The 21,009-nt window shown below is 19.0% G+C and overlaps 1 protein-coding gene across 1 annotated transcript; it reads right to left on the minus strand.

Annotated features, from left to right (window-relative positions):
* Positions 1–731: 731 nt before the first annotated feature.
* On the minus strand, positions 732–19,317 carry PF3D7_1308400 (conserved Plasmodium protein, unknown function; the record flags this gene model as incomplete). Its single annotated transcript, XM_002808957.1, has 2 exons — positions 732–8,078; positions 8,221–19,317. 2 exons carry the CDS (start codon positions 19,315–19,317, stop codon positions 732–734), a joined length of 18,444 nt encoding a protein of 6,147 aa, XP_002809003.1.
* Positions 19,318–21,009: the final 1,692 nt, after the last annotated feature.

Raw genomic sequence — 21,009 nt, forward strand, 5'->3', positions numbered from 1 at the left:
TTATATAGGAACCAATAAGATATATATACTTTTAATAACAACTTTGTGATGTTAAAAGAATAAAACTGTTTAAGACCTATGAACAGAGAATATCCCCAATAATTATATATATATATATATATTTATATATATATCTATATTATTTTTTCCCATTTTTCTTTTTTTTTTTTATACATTTATATTTATGTTTAAAATATTTATAAATTTACATATACAAGTTCATTTTTCATATGTAAATTTTTTTTTTTTCTTTTTTTTTTTTTTTTTTTTTTTTTTAAATTAGTAGAATTACTATTTTATAAACTAAGAAAAAAAATAAATAAATGAATAAATTAATAAATAAATATATAAATAAAATTATAGGAACCACAATATTGGGGAGTATTATATATTGTGTATAATATATAGGATGGTTTTATTATAAGAAGTGTAAAACTATATTAATGTGTACACATCAAAATATTAATAATTGTATTCATATTAATTGGAAATATATTAATAAGTTTTATATTTCAAGTAATTTTATAAACAAATGAACACACAAACATATATATATATATATATATAAAATAACTTAAATGTATTGTTAATAAATATAAAGAAAAAAAAAAAAAAAAAAAAGTTTTTTATCTATGTTATTAATATGAATAATCATTATATATACTACATATCAAATATAAATATTTTTTATCTTTTTATTTTTTTATTTTATTATTTTTTCCTTCAAATGCTTATAAGATTTTACTCTTTTCTCTGTTAAGCCTTCTTAAGTCCCTTTCACGTATCGAATTTCTAACCTCATTCAAAGACGAGTCGATTGTTTTTCTTTTCTTAAAATTTGCGTTGTCATTTTTTTTGGCTGAAGAATTCATATCTGTTACAATAGCATTTACACAATTGAGAGCTTCATTTTTCGTTTTTAAATTATTGAAAATATCATAATCATCATATAAACATATATTCTTCATATTATTCATTTTGATATAATACAAATTATTTTTAAATATATTATTTTCTTTAGTTTTTTCCATATGATGATGATTATCATCGGGATTATGAATTTTGTCATCTTCTTCTTGAGTATTATTTATATTTCCATATGTAATAAAGTTTTCTTTATATAAGTCATTTTTAATTCTATCAAAAATGTTATTAATATATACATTATCCATAGGATTATTATTTTCTGCTTGTTTCTTATTTTCGTCTATTCGTGTTAAATTCTTGTTCTTATTTATATCTGTATATACAGAATTATATACAAGTTTGTTAGTTAATATTTTAATATCTTCACAATTAAGATAATTATTACATTTTAATAATTGCATATTTTGGAAAACATTTAGAAAAGAAGAAAGAATGGTTTTGTTACCATTAAGAAAAGCATTATCAACAAATTTTATGACGCTTTCTTTTTTCTTTTTATTTCCTATGTTCATATTATTATTAATATTTTTTTCCATATCTTTTTGATTCTTTTGGTAATACAATAACTTTTTGCATATAATTAAATATACATTTTGCATTCTAGATAATAAATTAGATGGTAGAGTAACAGTTTTATTAGCAAGAAATTCTCTAAATAATTTTAAAATTCTTAAATCCATGCATGCTGTGGATTTTTCATATATTAATTCTTCGTTTACATAAGCTTCTTTGAGGTACATTATTGTATCTTTAAGATATTCTTTTGTGTTACTACTATTATTATTATTATTATTATTATTATTATTATTATTATTATTATTAATATTATTATTATTATTATTATTAATATTAATATTATTATTAATTTCATTGTTTATATTTATTGTTGTGCTCTTTTTAATTTTGTTTTTCTCATCGATATAGATATTACTATTATCATCAATAATGACAATATTATTGTTCTCATCTATTACAATATTATTATTATTATTATTATTACGATTATTATTTGTATCCGATTTAATACTCATTATTGTACGCTTGGTAAATAATAAAATCAGGGGATATATTAAAACGTAAGGAGTAAAATAACATAAGACTTCGAATATAAAACATAAATGATCAGTTATCATTTTAAAAATTATATTAACAATTGATAAATTCGATCCATGCATACATGTAACTTCTTCCAGGGAATCTATGTCATTGTATCGTTTTAAATTTTTACCAATCTGTGTATATGATTCGAATAATATTTTTAAAATATCATAAACATCATTTAAATGTTCTAAATTCTCATATCCTAAAAAGATCCATTTGTTTTCGTTTATAGATATGTCTTCTTCGTTTTGATTAACTACACAGTTATTATTATTATAATAATAATTATAGTAATTATTGTTATTATTATTGTTACTACTACCACTATTATTATTATTGTTACTACTACCACTATTATTATTATTATTATTATTATTATTGTTATTATTTTTAGTAGTTGTAGTAGTATTTACTAATACTGTATTGTGCTTTTCGCTCAAATTCATAGCCTTATATTGATCTTTTATGCATTCATCTATTACAATATTTGTATTCTCCTCTATATTTTTTTTATCACTATCTTCCTCATTCTTACTTATGTCATTATAAGGCGCTTCAACCATATTATCATTCTGTTCATCTATTATTATTACCTCCTTTTCTCTATACACATTTTGTGTAAAATCCCTTTCTTTTTCCAAATTATAATTTAAATTAACATCCACATTATTATTATTATTATTATTCATATTACTATTTATATTATTATTTATATTATTATTTATATTATTATTTATATTATTATTTATATTATTATTTATATTTATCTCATTTAATCTATCACTACAATTTATGTTGTCATTATTTATACTTTTATTATTTACAGCTTTGTGGTGCACATTTTTAGATAATAATAAAAACTTTTTAATTTCTCCATCTAGTTTATTATTAAATAAATCTTCTATTCTTTTTTTCTTTTCTCTGGATAAGGCAAAATTAATTTTTCCTAACAATTTCTTTAAAATATTTTTACTTAGTTCCAACAATATAGTACAATATTTTATCATAGAGAATTCACTTCTTCTAATTCTTTTACAATATAAATTATAATAATCATTATTATATGAATCATTTAACCAAACTTTAAATATTCCTTTGTTAATAAATATTTTTATATAATATATACATTTGCTATAATTTTTTCTCATAAAATAATATACACATATATGATAAGCAGCTTGTGAATTATAATTACTACACAATTTATTTTCAAAAATATTTTGTAAACCTTCAATAATATCATTAATAACATCTTCATAACGAATTTCTATATTTTTAATTCGAACCTTTAAATTATTCATATTATAATTTAAACAATTCAATTCATTATCTTCAATTTTTTTTTCCCATTCATCAAAATCTAAACAATTCATATGATCCACATTTATAGAATCAACCACATTATTATTAATTCCTACATCTATTGTTGTACCATTTTTTTCTTTTTCTTCTAAATTTATATTATAATGAAGAATATTACTATGTATAGATGTGATATCATTTGTTTTTTGACAATAATCCGTTCCTTTTAACATATGATCATGATAATCACAATAATAATTTATATACATGTTGTTACTTTCATATACATATTGGTTCAAATTTTTGTTATTATTATTATGGTCATTATCTATGGTAGGATGACTTTTTATATATTCAATATTTACTTTGTTAATATTATCAACATGGATATCATCATTACTATTACTATTATTATTATTATTATTATTATTACTATTATTATTATTGTGACTTTTCAATATTGTATTTTTACATGAGACTACATTATTATTAAAACTATCACAAGTATTTTTTAATTTCCTCATTAAAGAAAATAAAATATTTTGATTATCTTTATTATTTGTATTATTCTCCTTATTGTTATATATTCCATCAGATATATAATTATGCTTAACATCTTTTTTTTCATTATTTCTATTTATATTTACAAAATTATTAAATTTGGTTTGGTATAATTTATTATCACTACTATAATATATACTATTACTGTGAAGATTATTATTTATATTATCCTTATCAGAATAGTTCATTTTATATATTTTGTTTTCTTTACTTTTTCTTTCTTTTTCTTCAAAAATATAATTAACAATGCCTTGTTTTAAAAAATTCTTTTCCTTAATATAATTTAATAATGTATTAGATAAGTTTGTATCATATTTATAGTTAAATAAGCATGCTAGGAAAAAATAATGTGGATAATACAAACAAATTTTTAATCTTGTTACTAATAATTTATATAAGGGAATTATCATCTTAGCACATTCTTTTTCATTATTAAATATATCTTCAGCTTTCTTTCGAAAATTATAATAATTATTTGTATTAACATAAGATGGTTTTATTACACAATCATTTATATTATCGTTTGATACTTTTATTGATTTAGCATAAGTCATTTTATTTGAATTTTCATTTGACGATAAGAAAGTATCTTTTTCATCAACCTTTAAATTCTTTTTAACACAATAAGATATATCTTGATTAATAATAATATTACTTTTGCCTTGTCTACTATTATTATCATTTTCACTGTCCTCTTCAATATCTTTTATATAATCATCATTTATGACACAATTTATATTATCATTCAATTTATCAGTTATGCCTCCATTTATGCCCCCATTTATTCCTCCATTTATTCCCCCATTTATGCCTCCATTTATATCATCTCCTTTTTGTTTACTTTCCCTTTTGTGCTTTTCTTCCTCATCCCCTCCTGTATCAATATCCTCAGACTGATTATCCCAATGAACAATATTATAACTTAAAAATATTAAACTATCAGAATAATAACACAATGATATAAGCATAAAATTTAATAACAGCTCTTCATATGTATAATTATTCCTATGATCCTTCGTACTACTAAACCTACCACCACTATTATTATTATTATTATTATTATTGTTACTACTACTATTACTATCTGTTGTTATTTTATATGCATAATCACTTGACATATTTTCGTTTATATTCACTACAATTTTGTCTTTTTCCTTTTTCTCCATTTTGCTTTTTATATCATTTATCATTTTATATTTATGCTGTGAACCACAATAGGGTAATAAAGAATTATATAATACAGTAAAAATATTCCCTAGAAATAAAAATATTAAATATATAGACTTATCATCCAATTTTAAACTATCCAAAGATTTAATTGAATAACCATGCACCTTATTTTTTAAATGATAATTTAAAATGTTAATATAATATTTCTTAGAAACTCTTTTTATTTTGCGATTTTTATAAAATTTGTTCTTAAATATTTCTGCTTGTTTTAATGAATCTATAGAATCAATTGTATCTTCATCCGTATAAATTTCTTTTTTTATATTCATACAATTTGTATTATCAAAAACATATTTTGTGTTTTTTATATTATTACTTTCTTCTTTATATTCCATATTACATCTTTCTACATGACATGCATGATTCATTGGATAATTATTTCTTTCATTATAACAATCATTAGAATGTTCCATTTCGATTTTTATTCTTCCATATTGATTATTCATATCATAAATATTACAATTAATATTACATCCTTCTTTATCATCAGAATAATTACCATAATCCTTTCTTGTTTTTCTATTATCTCTTTCTTCTTCAACACTTACGGACCCTTCTGAGATATTTACATTATCATTATAGCTATCATGAGCATTATCAATATTATTCAGTTTGTATTTCTTAATAACTACCGCTGTATTATTTATCGCATCATCTTCAACAAAAGAACGTTTATAATTTAATTTCTCATTATTTTTATATAACACATCATGAGTTTCTTTCACATTATGGTAATCACGTTGAACATATGTATTTGGATAAGTATTTGTATATCCATATATATTTCTACTACTATTCTTGTGATTCTCTAAAACGTTATTATGTGATACATCATTTTCCCCCTCATATTTGTTACACCCATTTTGATCATATTTTATATTATCACTAGAATAAAACTTGCCCATTTTTATTTTTTCATTCATTTTTTCTTTTGTTTTAATTTTCGTTTTAATTTTCGTTTTAGCTTTCCTCAGTTTTCTATTTTTATATCCCTCAATATGCAGAAAATTTAATATATCACTATTAAACATATCATGCTTTAAATATAAATTTTTCAAATATATACACAACTTAATGTTTTTCTTAAGTGTACTAAAATCATAAAAGGAGTATTTATAATTTAAAGCCTTGTAATAAAAATTGTTGTCTTCATTATATGTATTAAGAAATGAATATGTTACAAAAGATGATAAATAAAAGTTTACGTTCTTAAATAAATTCTTAGCATTTAATGTTTGTACTTTACATTTTATAAAATTACATAACACTTTATAAAATAGTATTTGTATATATCTATTTTGAGAATTTAATAATACTAAATAGTAATTATTTGCATCTTTATATATAATATTATTATTATTATTATTATTATCATCATTTCTCATATAATCTTCCTCGTTATAAAATGATTTATGTTTAATGCTATATTGTTTTATACTCATACCTTTTTTATCATCAATTATTTCATTTTTTTTAAGAACATCGTTTCTTAAAAGAGTATCATCATTTGTAATATTATTTATATTGTTTCTTAAAAGAGTATCATCATTTGTAATATTATTTATATTGTTTCTTAAAAGAGTATCATCATTTGTAATATTATTTATATTGTTTCTTAAAAGAGTATCATCATTTGTAATATTCTTCATATTTTTTCTATTATTCCCTAATTTGTTATAGTTACATTTATCAAGAGACATAAATAAATTTCTTACAAATATATCCTTCTGATTTGTGTGATCTATATTATTTTCCTTTGTTTTATTACCTTCAATCATAATAAGACTATTATTATATGATTCTTCATGAATACTCAAAAATAAATGAATAAAATGTGTAAAGTTGTGATCAATAGCGTGTGAATTATAATAAAAATATTTATAATATATATAAATTAAAAAATTTAATAACAAATCTGTATGTCTTAATATATTATGTAAATATAAAAATTTAATATAATAATACATCCTATACAAATCATTATTATATAATTCATTCTCGATGAATTTATTATTTTTTATATTTAACAATAAATATTCGGATAACACACATTCAGAATAATATTTATCTTCTAAAAATTTATATAAATAAAAATATTGTTGAAATGTATAATAATATAATAAGATATTTTTATTATTATAAAAAGATGCTTTTAAACCTACATTTAGTTTATCTAATATTTTTAATATATTAAAATTATATGTTTTATTATAATCATATTTTATTTCACTCATTATATGTACAAACGAGCTAAAAAATATATTACTAAAATGATTATAATGTTTTCTATTCATTACTTTTATTAAATCTAAATAATTTATATTCTTCTTATTTATTAAATTAAATGTTATCTTTTTATAATACATATAAAACTTTTTAAATCGTATAGGATCATTGTTTAATATTAATTTCATCTTTTCTTTTGTATTCCATACTTTTTGCTTCTTATTTATAAATTTCAATTTATTATAAAACATATTACTTTCGGTCTTTTCTTCAATACATATATTCTTTTTATCATTCGCTAATTCATCTATATTTATATATTCACATTCCCCTTTTGTAATATTATCTACACTTTTTCTTTTACATTCTCCATCACATAATTCTTTATAATTTATGTTCTCTTTAATTACTAATCTTAAATATGTCATATATATATCATCATTCAATTTCTTTTTTGTATCCATTCTTATTAAATAAGGATTTAATTCATTCAGCTCATCCATATAACAATCAAAATTATCAAGGCTAAACATTTTATCGTCCTTCTTTTCGTTGTACGCATTTTTCGTATATTCATAAAAGCACACAAAATAATATTCATCCGTCATATATACATCCTTCATATAATCAAGAAAAATATTAAAAATGAGAGGATCTATATAGTCTAGTCCTATTTCTTCTTCTAGACATATCTTTTCTTCAAAGATTTTAACAAACGACATCATAAATTCCTAAAAAAAAAAAAAAAAAAAAAAAAAAAAAAAAAAAAATATATATATATATAAATATAAATATAAATATAAATATATAAATATATATATATATATATATATATTTTTTAATATTTATAGATTTCTTTATTTTTACACTTACTTTTCCTTCACTCTTGGATCTCTTAAAATTTATCAAGAATTGCAACACATTGTAGTCATTAAAAGTATAATACAAATTATTAAATTTATAGTTTAAATATATATAATCATTATGATATATCGGTATACTACATTTCTTAAATACCCAAAAGAAATGATTCATATACATATTATAATCAACCAACTTTTTTATATCTAAACATATATTATGCATATACTTATGAATATATAAAGATAAAAATAATTCGACAACCTCAATATTTAACATTTTCATATTAAATATATCATAATTATATTTAGTCACTTTTACTTTTTTTTCATCAAATTCTTCCTCTCCTTTTTCTTTTGTTAACATGTCGAATGGATATACTGATTTAATAAATAAGAAATTATGAAATAATACAGAATAACAAATATTTATTAAACTATTTATACTATGATTTCTCCTTTGTATCTTGTTTTGAATCCTTATATTTGTTATATCTAAATAAGGACAAATCATATCAAATATTATTGAACTAATAATTTTTTTTCTACATTTTTTATCATTCTTAAGATGATTAAAATGACCATTTTGGTTTTTTTCCACATCATTTTTTTCATGGACATAATTTTTTTTTTCGACATAATTTTTTTTTTCGACATAATTTTTTTTTTCGACATAATTTATTTTTTCGACATAATTTTTTTTTTCGACATAATTTATTTTTTCGACATTATTTTCTTTTTCGAATTTTTTTTTGCTTTCATATTTATCATATTTTCTTATTGTTTGAAGAGCATTTTTTTTCTCATCATACTTAATAGGCGTGGTGGATTTATTACTATCTTCATCATGTATATAAATAACTTCCTTCTCTTGATCATTTTTATTATTATTTCCTGTAGAACCTATCACGTTTTGTATTTTTTGAAAAATACATTTCTTTAAAGAAAAACTACTAGTACCAACATTCACAATATTTTTTTTCTTTTTATCTTCCTCACATTGAATATTGCTTTTATCTTCATCTTTTATAGATTTATCAAAAAAATGAAAACCATTAGGATCATCCTTTTCATTCTTCTTGTCCTCATGATTTTTGATAATTAATCTTTCGTTTTTCCTATATATGTTGAGATAATATAACACACAAGTAACAATCGAATTAAAAGAGGATTTATTACTATCATATATAAACGCCATGGTTTTCTTTATATTATTCAATATAATATCGTAATATAAATTTGTATGATGAAAATAATTTATATTATATAAGGACCTCTCTAAATGTATAGATATATCTGAATTGAATATTGTTAATAAAATGTTCATCGAAAAATAAAATATGTTCAATGAACATTTTTCTAAATTATATAATTCATTTCGTTTTATACAGAAATTATGAATATATTCATCTATAATATAATATTTATAAAAATAATGATATATTAAATTCTGTTTCATTAAATCATAGTATTCTATCATATTATTATCTTTACAATATTTATTTAATCTCATATACATATCATCCATATCTAATATACTATTTTTAGATTTACTGTTATTATATAAATCTATATAAAAGATACAATTCTGTAATAAATTTTCAATAATATTACAAAAAATATAAATATATTTATTTCTCTTCATTTTTGTTTTCTTATTATGTTTTCTTCTTGTTATTAATAAAATATTCATGCAAGCAAAATTCAAAAGTGTATCTAAATATATTCTATATATTTTATGATGTTCCCATGAAACATTTCTATTATCATAAGATAAATCAATCTCATTTTTATTATTCTTATAATTATCATACACATGACCATAATGTTCACCAATCTTGTGTGAATCATTGTTAGCATCGTCATGTATATGATTTCGTTTCATTATTTTATTAATCATAAATATATTATTACCTTCCGATACGTGCACCCCGTTATCTGATCCCAAAAAATTACATTTTTTTCTGTTTGAATTGATTGTATTTAATTCATTAGTTTTTATTTTATTTACACCATATAATACCTTTCTCACACTATTTTGATTGTCCACATCATTTTTATTTTCTACATCATTTTTATTTTCCACATTTTCATTTTCCACATTTTCATTTTCCCCGTTCTTCCCCGACCTTGTTATCATTCTTCGCTTATAAAACTCTTTATCCAAATGAAGGACCGGGTTAAAATGTAAATGATTTCTTAAGGGAGAGGAAGACAATAATATAATAGAATTAGATATATGCAAAAATATATAATATGTATTATATATATCATTGATCATAAAAAAATCTGGAGATTTCTTGATATATAAAATATTATAATTTTCAACATACAATATAGATATTAATAAAAACAAAATGTGAGAAAATGTAGGACATATAGATGTGTACAATTTATTATAACTTCTATTAATTAATGCTACATATGTAAAAACGGACATATTATTTCTTTCACATTTTATTTCTCTTTTTATTTTTTTTAACCTATTATATTTTCTAACAATTCGTTTATATTTCTTAATATAATCATTTAATATTAATTTATTTTCCATATCTTTATTATATTTAATAACATGGTAATATTCAACATTTTTATTATGTTTACTGTTTTTAAATCTAAAATGTTGATAATTTAAGAGTTTTATATTTTTAGCACATCTTCTTATATAAGAGAAATTGTTATTATTAATATAATGGTTAGTACTTACATTAAAATATAAATATGTATGTATTTTATTTAAGATTTTATGAGAATTTTTATTTTTATATAATATATTTGAAAGTTGTTTATTGAAAGATTCGTTTGTAAGAAAATCTCTCCATAATTTCTTTTTACATTTTATTGAATTATGTATGATATTTTGTTCATTGTTCATATTTAAGTTTAATAAAATATTTTTCATTAAACCATAATAAATATCAATATAATTTTTTTTTTTGTTTTTTTTTTGTTTTTTTTTTTTTGTCTTATCTTTTTCATGTTTATATATTTTATTATTATTATTATTATTATTATTATTATTTGTAATATAACAATAATGTTTATCCATATCCATCTTGAGTTTTTGCTCAAGATAATTATCGTGAATTTTGAAGACTCCATTTTTATTAACGTTCTTTTGTATTTGTTTTATAATTCGATAAATGTAAATTTTATCAATATACATATTATTTAATATATTTCTTTCTGGTTTTATATTTCGCTTGCTTCGTTTTTGCTGCTTCATGTATTTTTCTAACTTATTATCTAATTTATTATGAGCTGATGATAATAGAAACATATTAGTAGCTTCTTCCTTATTATAAATATTATTATATTTTATATATTCATCATTTGTTATCTTTTTTTCAACATAGACATTTTTTTGTTTATTTTTTATTATATTTTTGTGATATTGCTTATTTTTTAAATAATCATGTGATATATGAATTATGTTTTTTTTTCTTCCTATATATTTTCTATGGCTCATTTCTGTACTGATATTTATATTTACCAAGAAATTTGTGATAACATGGAAAGAAGTAAATACAAAATTAATGAATTCATAGGAACAACCATATCTATAATTAATAAAGGAAAACCAATTGAATATATTATATATATGTGTATCATCATGTGAATATATATTTTTTTTGTTGAAATTATATATATGAGTATTTAATTTATTTGTTGAAAAATCCGAAAATGCATTTAATCTTAAATAAAATATAGAAAATATCATATTATATATATTCATCATATTATTTATAAGGGAAAAATAAATTTTCTTCTTTTCATATTTCATTGTAAAATATATACAATCATATAAAAAATTAATTATTAATTTCTGTAATGAATAATTTAAAGTTATCATACAAAATCTGGAATCAAACAAAGAATGTAAATAATCAATATTAGTAATAAAATTCTCATCCTTTTCTTTTGCTTTCTTAAATAAATTTATAATATTATTATTTTCTATTTCATCACATATTCTTTTTTTTATATATATATATGTATGTCTTAATATAATAAAATTCTTTTCCATTTTATTCATTTTATATTTTTTTTTTTTTTTGGAAACATCAAAATTCTCGTTCATCTTCATACATTTATAAAATGTAATTAAAATGTTGTATATATCATTTGGGTTATTCATTTTATACAAATTTTTGGATACTACATAAATATCTTCATCCATTTTTTTCTTACTATACATATTTTCCTTTTTATCAATAATGTCATTTTCCTTCATATTACATTTATAATCATTTTTACAATCTACCTTTATATTTTTTATATAATTTTCATTTTGTTTATAAACTTGATAAATAATAATATCTTCTTTTAAAATTTTAAAAAAAGAGGATTTGTCATTAAAAATATCTTTATTAAATAAATTATAATTTATTTCATTTAATACAAAATTGTATATCTTGTTACATGGTAATTTTTTCATATATAACATACTATAAAGGCTATTATTAAAATAAATAATTTTTTTTATTTTCCTTATAATATTTTTTTTAAACATATTATTTTCATATAATTTTAAATTCAAAATGAGAAAACATTTATAATAACATTTTAAAAAAGATGAAAAAGCAACATTAATATTTTCATATATTTTGGTATATATTTCTTTAAAATAATCAACATTATTATAATATGAGGTACTACCTTTATTAATATTATCATATCCATTATTATTTAATTCGTTGATATTTCGTTCTTCATATGTATCATATTCATAATTAATAGATGAATCGTTAGATATTATATTATTATTATTTCTAATATTATTACGACATAATGATCTATTTTTTTTATTTACATCATTATATTCATATTCCATATCTTTATATACCTTATCATCATAATTTTGGTTTTTTTTTTTTTCTATATTTTTGTGTACATGATAACTTGGATGTACACTATTTTGATATGGAGAATACATCATATGACTATTATTATTTAATACATAATTGTTATTTGGTTCATTATAATATTCATCATATTTATAATTTTGTTCTTGTTCATTTTTTATTAAAAAATTCTTTTTTTTCCTTCTTTTGTCTAATGAATTCACAAGAAAATCTTCATGTTGTCTTTTATTCTGTGTTTTTTTAAAATCTATAGAAGTATTCTCATCAAAGCTATTCATAATTCCTTCATCCATATAATAATTATTATTATAATAATCATTATAATTATTATTATAATTATCATTATAATTATCATTATTATAATTATTATCATTATTATCATTACCATTTAAATTATTCATTTTCATGATATTCTTTTCACTTTTTATTATATTATCTATATTATACTTTTCCAAAAAATGTAATATATTTTTGTAATAATATTTAGAATTTATATACAAAAATTCTGAAAATAAAAATAATACACGTCTTCTTACTTCAACATTATTTTTATTATAACTATATTTTATTAATAAACAATTTAAAATAGTAAATGTATAATTTATAATATACTGCAAATTTATTTTTTCATACACATATTTATTTTTTAACTTATTCATATAACATTTATATAATAAACGTAACATAAATAAATGACAATGTATTAATTCTATATAATTATCAGAATCACATATATTTTTTATATAATCTATTTCTTCATTCTTATTATTCTTTTCAATATGTTCATCTTCTACATCATGAAAAAAAAATGTTAATATCTTTTTATATTTATATTTGTACAAAATAAAAAGCTCATATATCTTTATCAATGTTATATGGTTATGAGCATTCCTTTTCGTAATAATATTATTATAAAGAAAAAATCTGATTACATCAAATATAATATTATATAATTTATTATCCTTCAACATATTACTGTGATAATAAAACAGCATTAAAATAAATTTATCGTGATTCTTTTTTTTTTTTTTTCTTATTTTATTATCACATATATTTATTATATTATCATTATAATAATCATATAATGTTTCAATTCTTATATATTTATTTTCATGTTTCTTCATTTCATATAATAATTCTTCTCTCGCACAATTGTATTTATAATATAAATTCTCTTTCTTGGGCTTCTTAACATCTGTACCTACAACAGTTGAATGACTTGACAGACCCACATCTTCATTATTCTTTTGAACATTCTCTTCATCTTTCTTTTTATCATATTTATTATTATTGCTTATACTTTCTCTTTTTATTACCTGTTCTTTATTTTTATTGATTTTACCATCATAAGTATTATTCTTTTTATTATCCCTCGTAAAAAAGCTATCTTTATCCTTGACAAGATAATTTTTTTCTAAATTGTTCACCTTACATTTGTGATTAAAATAAAAATGGTCCCTACTATAACAAATATTATTATTACTAATATTATTAATATTAATATTATTATTATTATTATTATTATTATTATTTGAATTACTATCACTATTATTCACTGTCGTTGTTGAACTACACTTCATATTATTATTATTCTTCATGATATTTATGGCTGTATCCTTATTTTTTATAATTCTTCTCTTTTTTCTCATGTTAAAACATACATGTGCGTCCTCACATTTAGATGCATAGTTCCTCATTCCAGAAACAGTACGCATATTTTCCATTATTCTTTTTATAATATTATTCATATTAATGTTAGACGTAGATGTATAAAACTTTCTATAGGAATATTTAATTTTATTTATTTTTTTTTTTAATATATCCTTCTCCTTAATTTCTGATAATAATAATATATCTATTATATATGAAGAAATATTAAAAAAATTACTACTGTTCATATGATCTAATTTGTACGTAATATCATACATATTTTGATATAAATAATATATATGTTTAATATTTTCGTTTTTTCTTAAGCCTTTTATTATGTAGGAATATTTTTTCATTAAGAAGATTTTTTCTACATCATATATAAATTTATCAGATATATTGTTAATAATAGGATTATTATAAGAACTTAACTTTTTTACTTTGTCTCTTATTAATTTCTTATTATATTTATTGCTATTTATATGTACAATATCTTCTATTTCTTTTTTTTCTCTATATAATTTTTCTTCATAATAAATACATTTATGAATATTATCACAATTATTAGACATATGACTATAATTTATTGTATCAATATTATCATTATTATCGTTTATATCATTTCTTATTTCATTATATAATTTTATAAAATATTTATAATTTAAATTTTCATCCTTCATTACATCCTTTCTATATATATCTTTATTCATATGTTCTATATATTGTCTTTGTCTCTTTTCCTTTCTCATATCAGATATTATTGAATAATTTCCTTTATCACATACATATCTAGGATTATGTGATAATTCATAAGCTGCTCTTTTTAAAACTCTATTCTTTTCTTTAAAACTATTAAATTTTATATTATTGTTCATATTAGATGTGTTACTTTTAATAATAAGCTGTTTTGAGTTGGATTGATTTATAGACTGATCTTCATTAATATGATAATTACTTGTAATATATTGTTTCCTATTAGATGGTAGATGTAATAATTTGTTATGATACTTTTCCAAATTATCCAAACTATATACATGTTTGTATTTGCATTTGCATTTATTTTTATTTTCATATTTATTATTGTATATATCATTTTGTAGATTTTTCATTTTTTGTACTTTTCTTAACTTTTTGGTTTTATAAGTATAGGTATCAATAAATTGTATTTTATTATTCATATTTTCATCAAACCTTTTACAAATTCTAAACATTTTTTCGAGAAATGTCACAATGGTTTTATTTTTTACAACAAATTTATTTTTCTTTTCTTGATTTTTCAACTTATATATATTATAATATTCATTTGATAAATTATGTTCATATCTATAGTACACCTTTTTTAAAATATTTAAAATGATTTTCTTTTTTTTATTTTTAGCAAATATATTTTTAGATGCATTTTCTCTTTCCTCCATCATTTTTTTAATATTTCTATCATACAATTTTTTAAAATAATTATCTTGTAATAAATCATTTAAAAATGTATCATCTGTATAGTTCATTTGATGCTTTGTTTTGTGCATACTACTATAGTTATTATTATCATGGACTTTATCATTTTCAACTTTTATATTATTCATAGGAATCTTACTTTCTACATCGTCATCTTTTATGGATATTACATGGTCATAATCATGACTTTTTCTACTACTATCCTGTGATGGAATGGTTTCTATAAAATGTTCCTTATACAAATTGTTATATTCATTTTTTCCATAAACATTTTTATTTTCTTTTTCTATACTTTCTTCAGATTTTAAATACATACCTTTTATGTAACTCTTTGAAAAAGAGAGCCTTTTATTTGTTAAATTTTTTTGGTAATTATTAGAATAATTTTTTAAATTATGATCTGGCATATTAACATTGATATGTTCTTCTGACATGTTAACATTGATATGTTCTTCTGACATGTTAACATTGATATGTTCTTCTGATATGTTAACATTGAAATGTTCTTGTGCTATGTTAAATTCCTTATGCTTTTCTTCTATGTTAATATCACTATGCTTTTCTTTTATGTCAATATTCATATGCACATTTTGACCTGAACAATTCATGTTAACATGTTGAAAATTATGGAACACACCATTTTGTTCATAATGAAGCGCAGTTTTTTCTGGAATATTGGTAAATATATTATTTTTTGGTACATTGATCACATCACTTGAACTAATAATATTCAAGGATCCTCTTTGTGGAATATTAACAGAATTTAATCTTTGATTATTATTAAAAGTAAGCTGTGGTATTTTGACAACACTATTAGGTAATCTATTCATTGACATACTTGCTGATTTATTCATTGACATACTTGCTGATTTATTCATTGACATACTTGATGATTTATTTATTGACATATTTAATAATTTATTATTCATACCTTTAATAGGTACAACAATATTAGTAACATCAGGTTGACAGAATTGGGAATGAGTTCCTTGATTGTAATTAAAGAAACCTACATTTTTATTATTCATATCATAACTTTGTGATTTATTAAAAACATTATTTGGTAAATTATTATGAATATGTAGGATAGGTTTATGAACAAAATCAGAAGCAACTTTTTGATTTGTATTTGCTTGAAAAAATGGATACATATCTGTATATCTATTCTGTTCATTATTATTTGTTAAATATTTATTAAAATTATTCTGTTGAGATATAGGTATATTATTTTGTACTGACATCAATACATTTTTATGTATTGGATATGATACATTTTCTATTATATTATTATGAGCATTTATACATACATCATTTATTCTGTTTACATTTAAGTTATTAACCACATTTGATATTATATTATTATTTATAATAGATTCAGATTTTCTTGTAATATCTAAAAACCTTTTATTTTCTATGTGTTGTACATTCATTGAATTATCATCTTGTAGTTGTAATTTATACAAAGAATCGTTAAAATAATTATTTGAAGAACTTCTAAATATATTCGAACAATTATTAAAGGTAACATTTTGTTTAGGTTTCTTAAATATATTATTTAAGTTGTTATTACATAAATTATTAGATACATTGTGATATATATTACTTGTAACATTCGTGAATGAATTATATTTTACGTTAGATGGAGGAATTATGGATACCTTTGATATATTCTTATTTATTACACTTTGGAAATTATTATTTGTCATTAAATTTGTATTATTTTTTAAAGAATCACTTTGAAAAAAGGGGTTCATATTGCACGTGTTAGCTAAATCATCAACAATATTATTATTATAAGTCTCCTGGTTCCTCAGATTCGTTAATCGATCTTCACGTGGAAATGTTAAAAGATCGTGTTGGTTTTTAATATTACAATGATTATTATTAATATTATGTTGATTATTATTAATATTATGTTGATTATTAATATTATTATTATTATTAATATTATGTTGATTATTAATATTAATATCATTATTATTAATATTATTGTTATTTTCTCGTTCAATATTATTATCATAGCTTAAAAAATTATTTAAATATATATTAGAAGCTTTGGAAGGTACTGTTTCCATAATTAAGAAAGAAGAATTCTTATCCTTTAATGTGTCTGTTTTTTCACTAATCCTTTTTTGTTTATTACATAAGGAATTATCCATTTTATCACTAGTTTTACCTTTTCCATAATCTATACAATAATTATTACATCGTGATGTGCTGTCTTCTACGCTACTCACACTTTTATAAAAATACGAAGAAGTTAGTGAGATATTATCACCGTCTTGCTGGTTATTTAAATGTATAAAATTTTTTTTTTGATTTTTTTTTTTTTTTTTTTTCAATTGATCTATACTCAAATCAGAAAGATATGTACTACTCTGATGTGCTAAACTTTCATCTGTTGTAGTAATATATTCTTTAAACAAATTTGACAATTTTTTCTTTTTATTAATTTTGGAAAGAAATTTATTTGGAAAATGATGTTTAAGTATAAGTAAAGTATTGTCATATATATGTTCATTATAACATATATTATTTTTTTTATCATTATATATTAAGGAATAATGTAAAGCATTCTTAGCATTAATATAAAAATTTATATCATTATATTGTAAAAAACATTTTATAAATACAACACCAGCATTATAACAAAGTTCAACCTTATATTCATCATAATCAATTCTATTCAATATATTACATAACAACATATATGTTATAGCACTATATTTATATTTTTCTATTTGGAAATATATATTCCCTATAATTCTTAAAAATTCTACTTTCGATATATAATCATTCTTTTTTAATTTTAATAAATTCTCTAAACCATAATTTAAACAATCATCTAATTTAAATTCATTATATAAATTATGTAATCGAACCACATAATTATTACTTCTTATAATCTTTTTATAATAATCGTTTGATGATATAACTTCCTTTTCTCTTATTTCATTTTTATATATTAATCTTGATATATCATCTGTAATTAATAATTTTATATTCTTATTATTTCTTTCAAGCATATTCAAAGGCGTTTTAGTATACCTTCCTTTTCTTTTACTTTTCTTTTTTGTTACAAGTCTTTTATTCAAATGCCCCCCTTCCCCTTTCTTATGATATATATTACGCCTTTCAAGCATTTTTTTAAAAAAACAAAAAAAAAAAAAATATAAAAAAAAAACAAAAAAAAAAAAAAAAATATAAAAAAAAAAAACAAAAAATAATAAAATATGAAAATATAATTATATATAATAAATCGAAATAAGAAAAAATAATATCGTTATAAAAACGTAAACAAAATGGATGTATATATATATATATATATATATAAATATGTATTTGTTTACTTTTAATATATATTATATATATATATATTAATATTTACATATTCTTATGGATCATAAATTTATATATTTTCTTATTCCATTGAATAAAAATCTAATAATGTATGATCACATTCATAAAAATATATTAACAAGAACACAACAAAAAAAAGAAAAGGAAAAAGAAAAAGAAAAAGAAAAAGAATATTATATACCACATGAATAAAAAAATGAAAAATATTTACTTCAATGTGTTTTGATAATATTATATATATATATATATATGTGATATTTATTTTATATTTTTTTCTCTTTTTTTTTTTTTTTTTTTTTTGCACTCCTCTTTATTATAATAATAAATTGGATGTATCTTTTTATTAGTTATATATAATTAATATTTTTATCATTTTTTTTCTTTTTTTTTAATACATATATATATATATATATATATATATATAAGTATATATTTTTGAACACTTTATTGATGCATTACTACATATATAATTATACCTATTACAAAAATATTTAGTTGTATTATATAAATTAATATAATACATACATATATACTATATATTTATATATATATATATTCTTCTTTATTACACAATTTAAAATATATTAAATTTTTTAGGTGTTTTTAAAAAATAAATAAAAATAAGTATTATATATATATATATGTATATTATTAGAACATTTTCATAACACCATTTATTATATAATTTTTTTTAAAAAAAATTGTAACTAGGAAAAAATTAAAAAAAAAAAAAAAAAACAAAAATTTGGAAATCAATCAAATGTTAAAATTTTATGTCCAAATTGTAAATAAAATATATGACATGAATATTTAAAAATACATATTTTAAACATACATAATTATTTGTCTCTTTAAAAGATAAGAAAAGTCTCCTTTACATTTTTTTTTTTTTTTTTTTTTTTTATTTATTCTGTCATATAATAAAATTTTTCATTGTATATATATATATATATATATAGAATAAATGGGTTTAAACTTTTTATGTTTACTAAATATATATAATATATATATTATATATATTAATTAATGTTTAATTTTTTTTTTTTTAATTATTATTATTATATCACAGAAAAATTGTGTTCATATCTATTATTGCATACTAATACGACCTTAAAAAAAAATTAAAATATATGTATATGTGCATATATACATATATGATTTTTTATTTTTGTATAGTATTACATATATGTATATAATATATATTATATATTATATATTTTTTCTCCTATTATATTTAAAAAAAAAAAAAAAAAAATGTACATATATATAAATATATGAAGAATATTATAAATAAACGAATGAATTAAAAGTTTACACAAATAAAAACATCAAAAAAAGAAAAAAAAAAAAAAAAAAAAAAAAAAAATCAATATATACACATATATATATATATATATATATATATATAAATGTTTATATATTTTGCTTGGACTCAAATATACCTTATATCTATTATTTTTATTTTATATATTATT

Source organism: Plasmodium falciparum (genome assembly GCF_000002765.6).
Source record: "Plasmodium falciparum 3D7 genome assembly, chromosome: 13".
Taxonomy (NCBI): Eukaryota; Apicomplexa; class Aconoidasida; order Haemosporida; family Plasmodiidae; genus Plasmodium; species Plasmodium falciparum.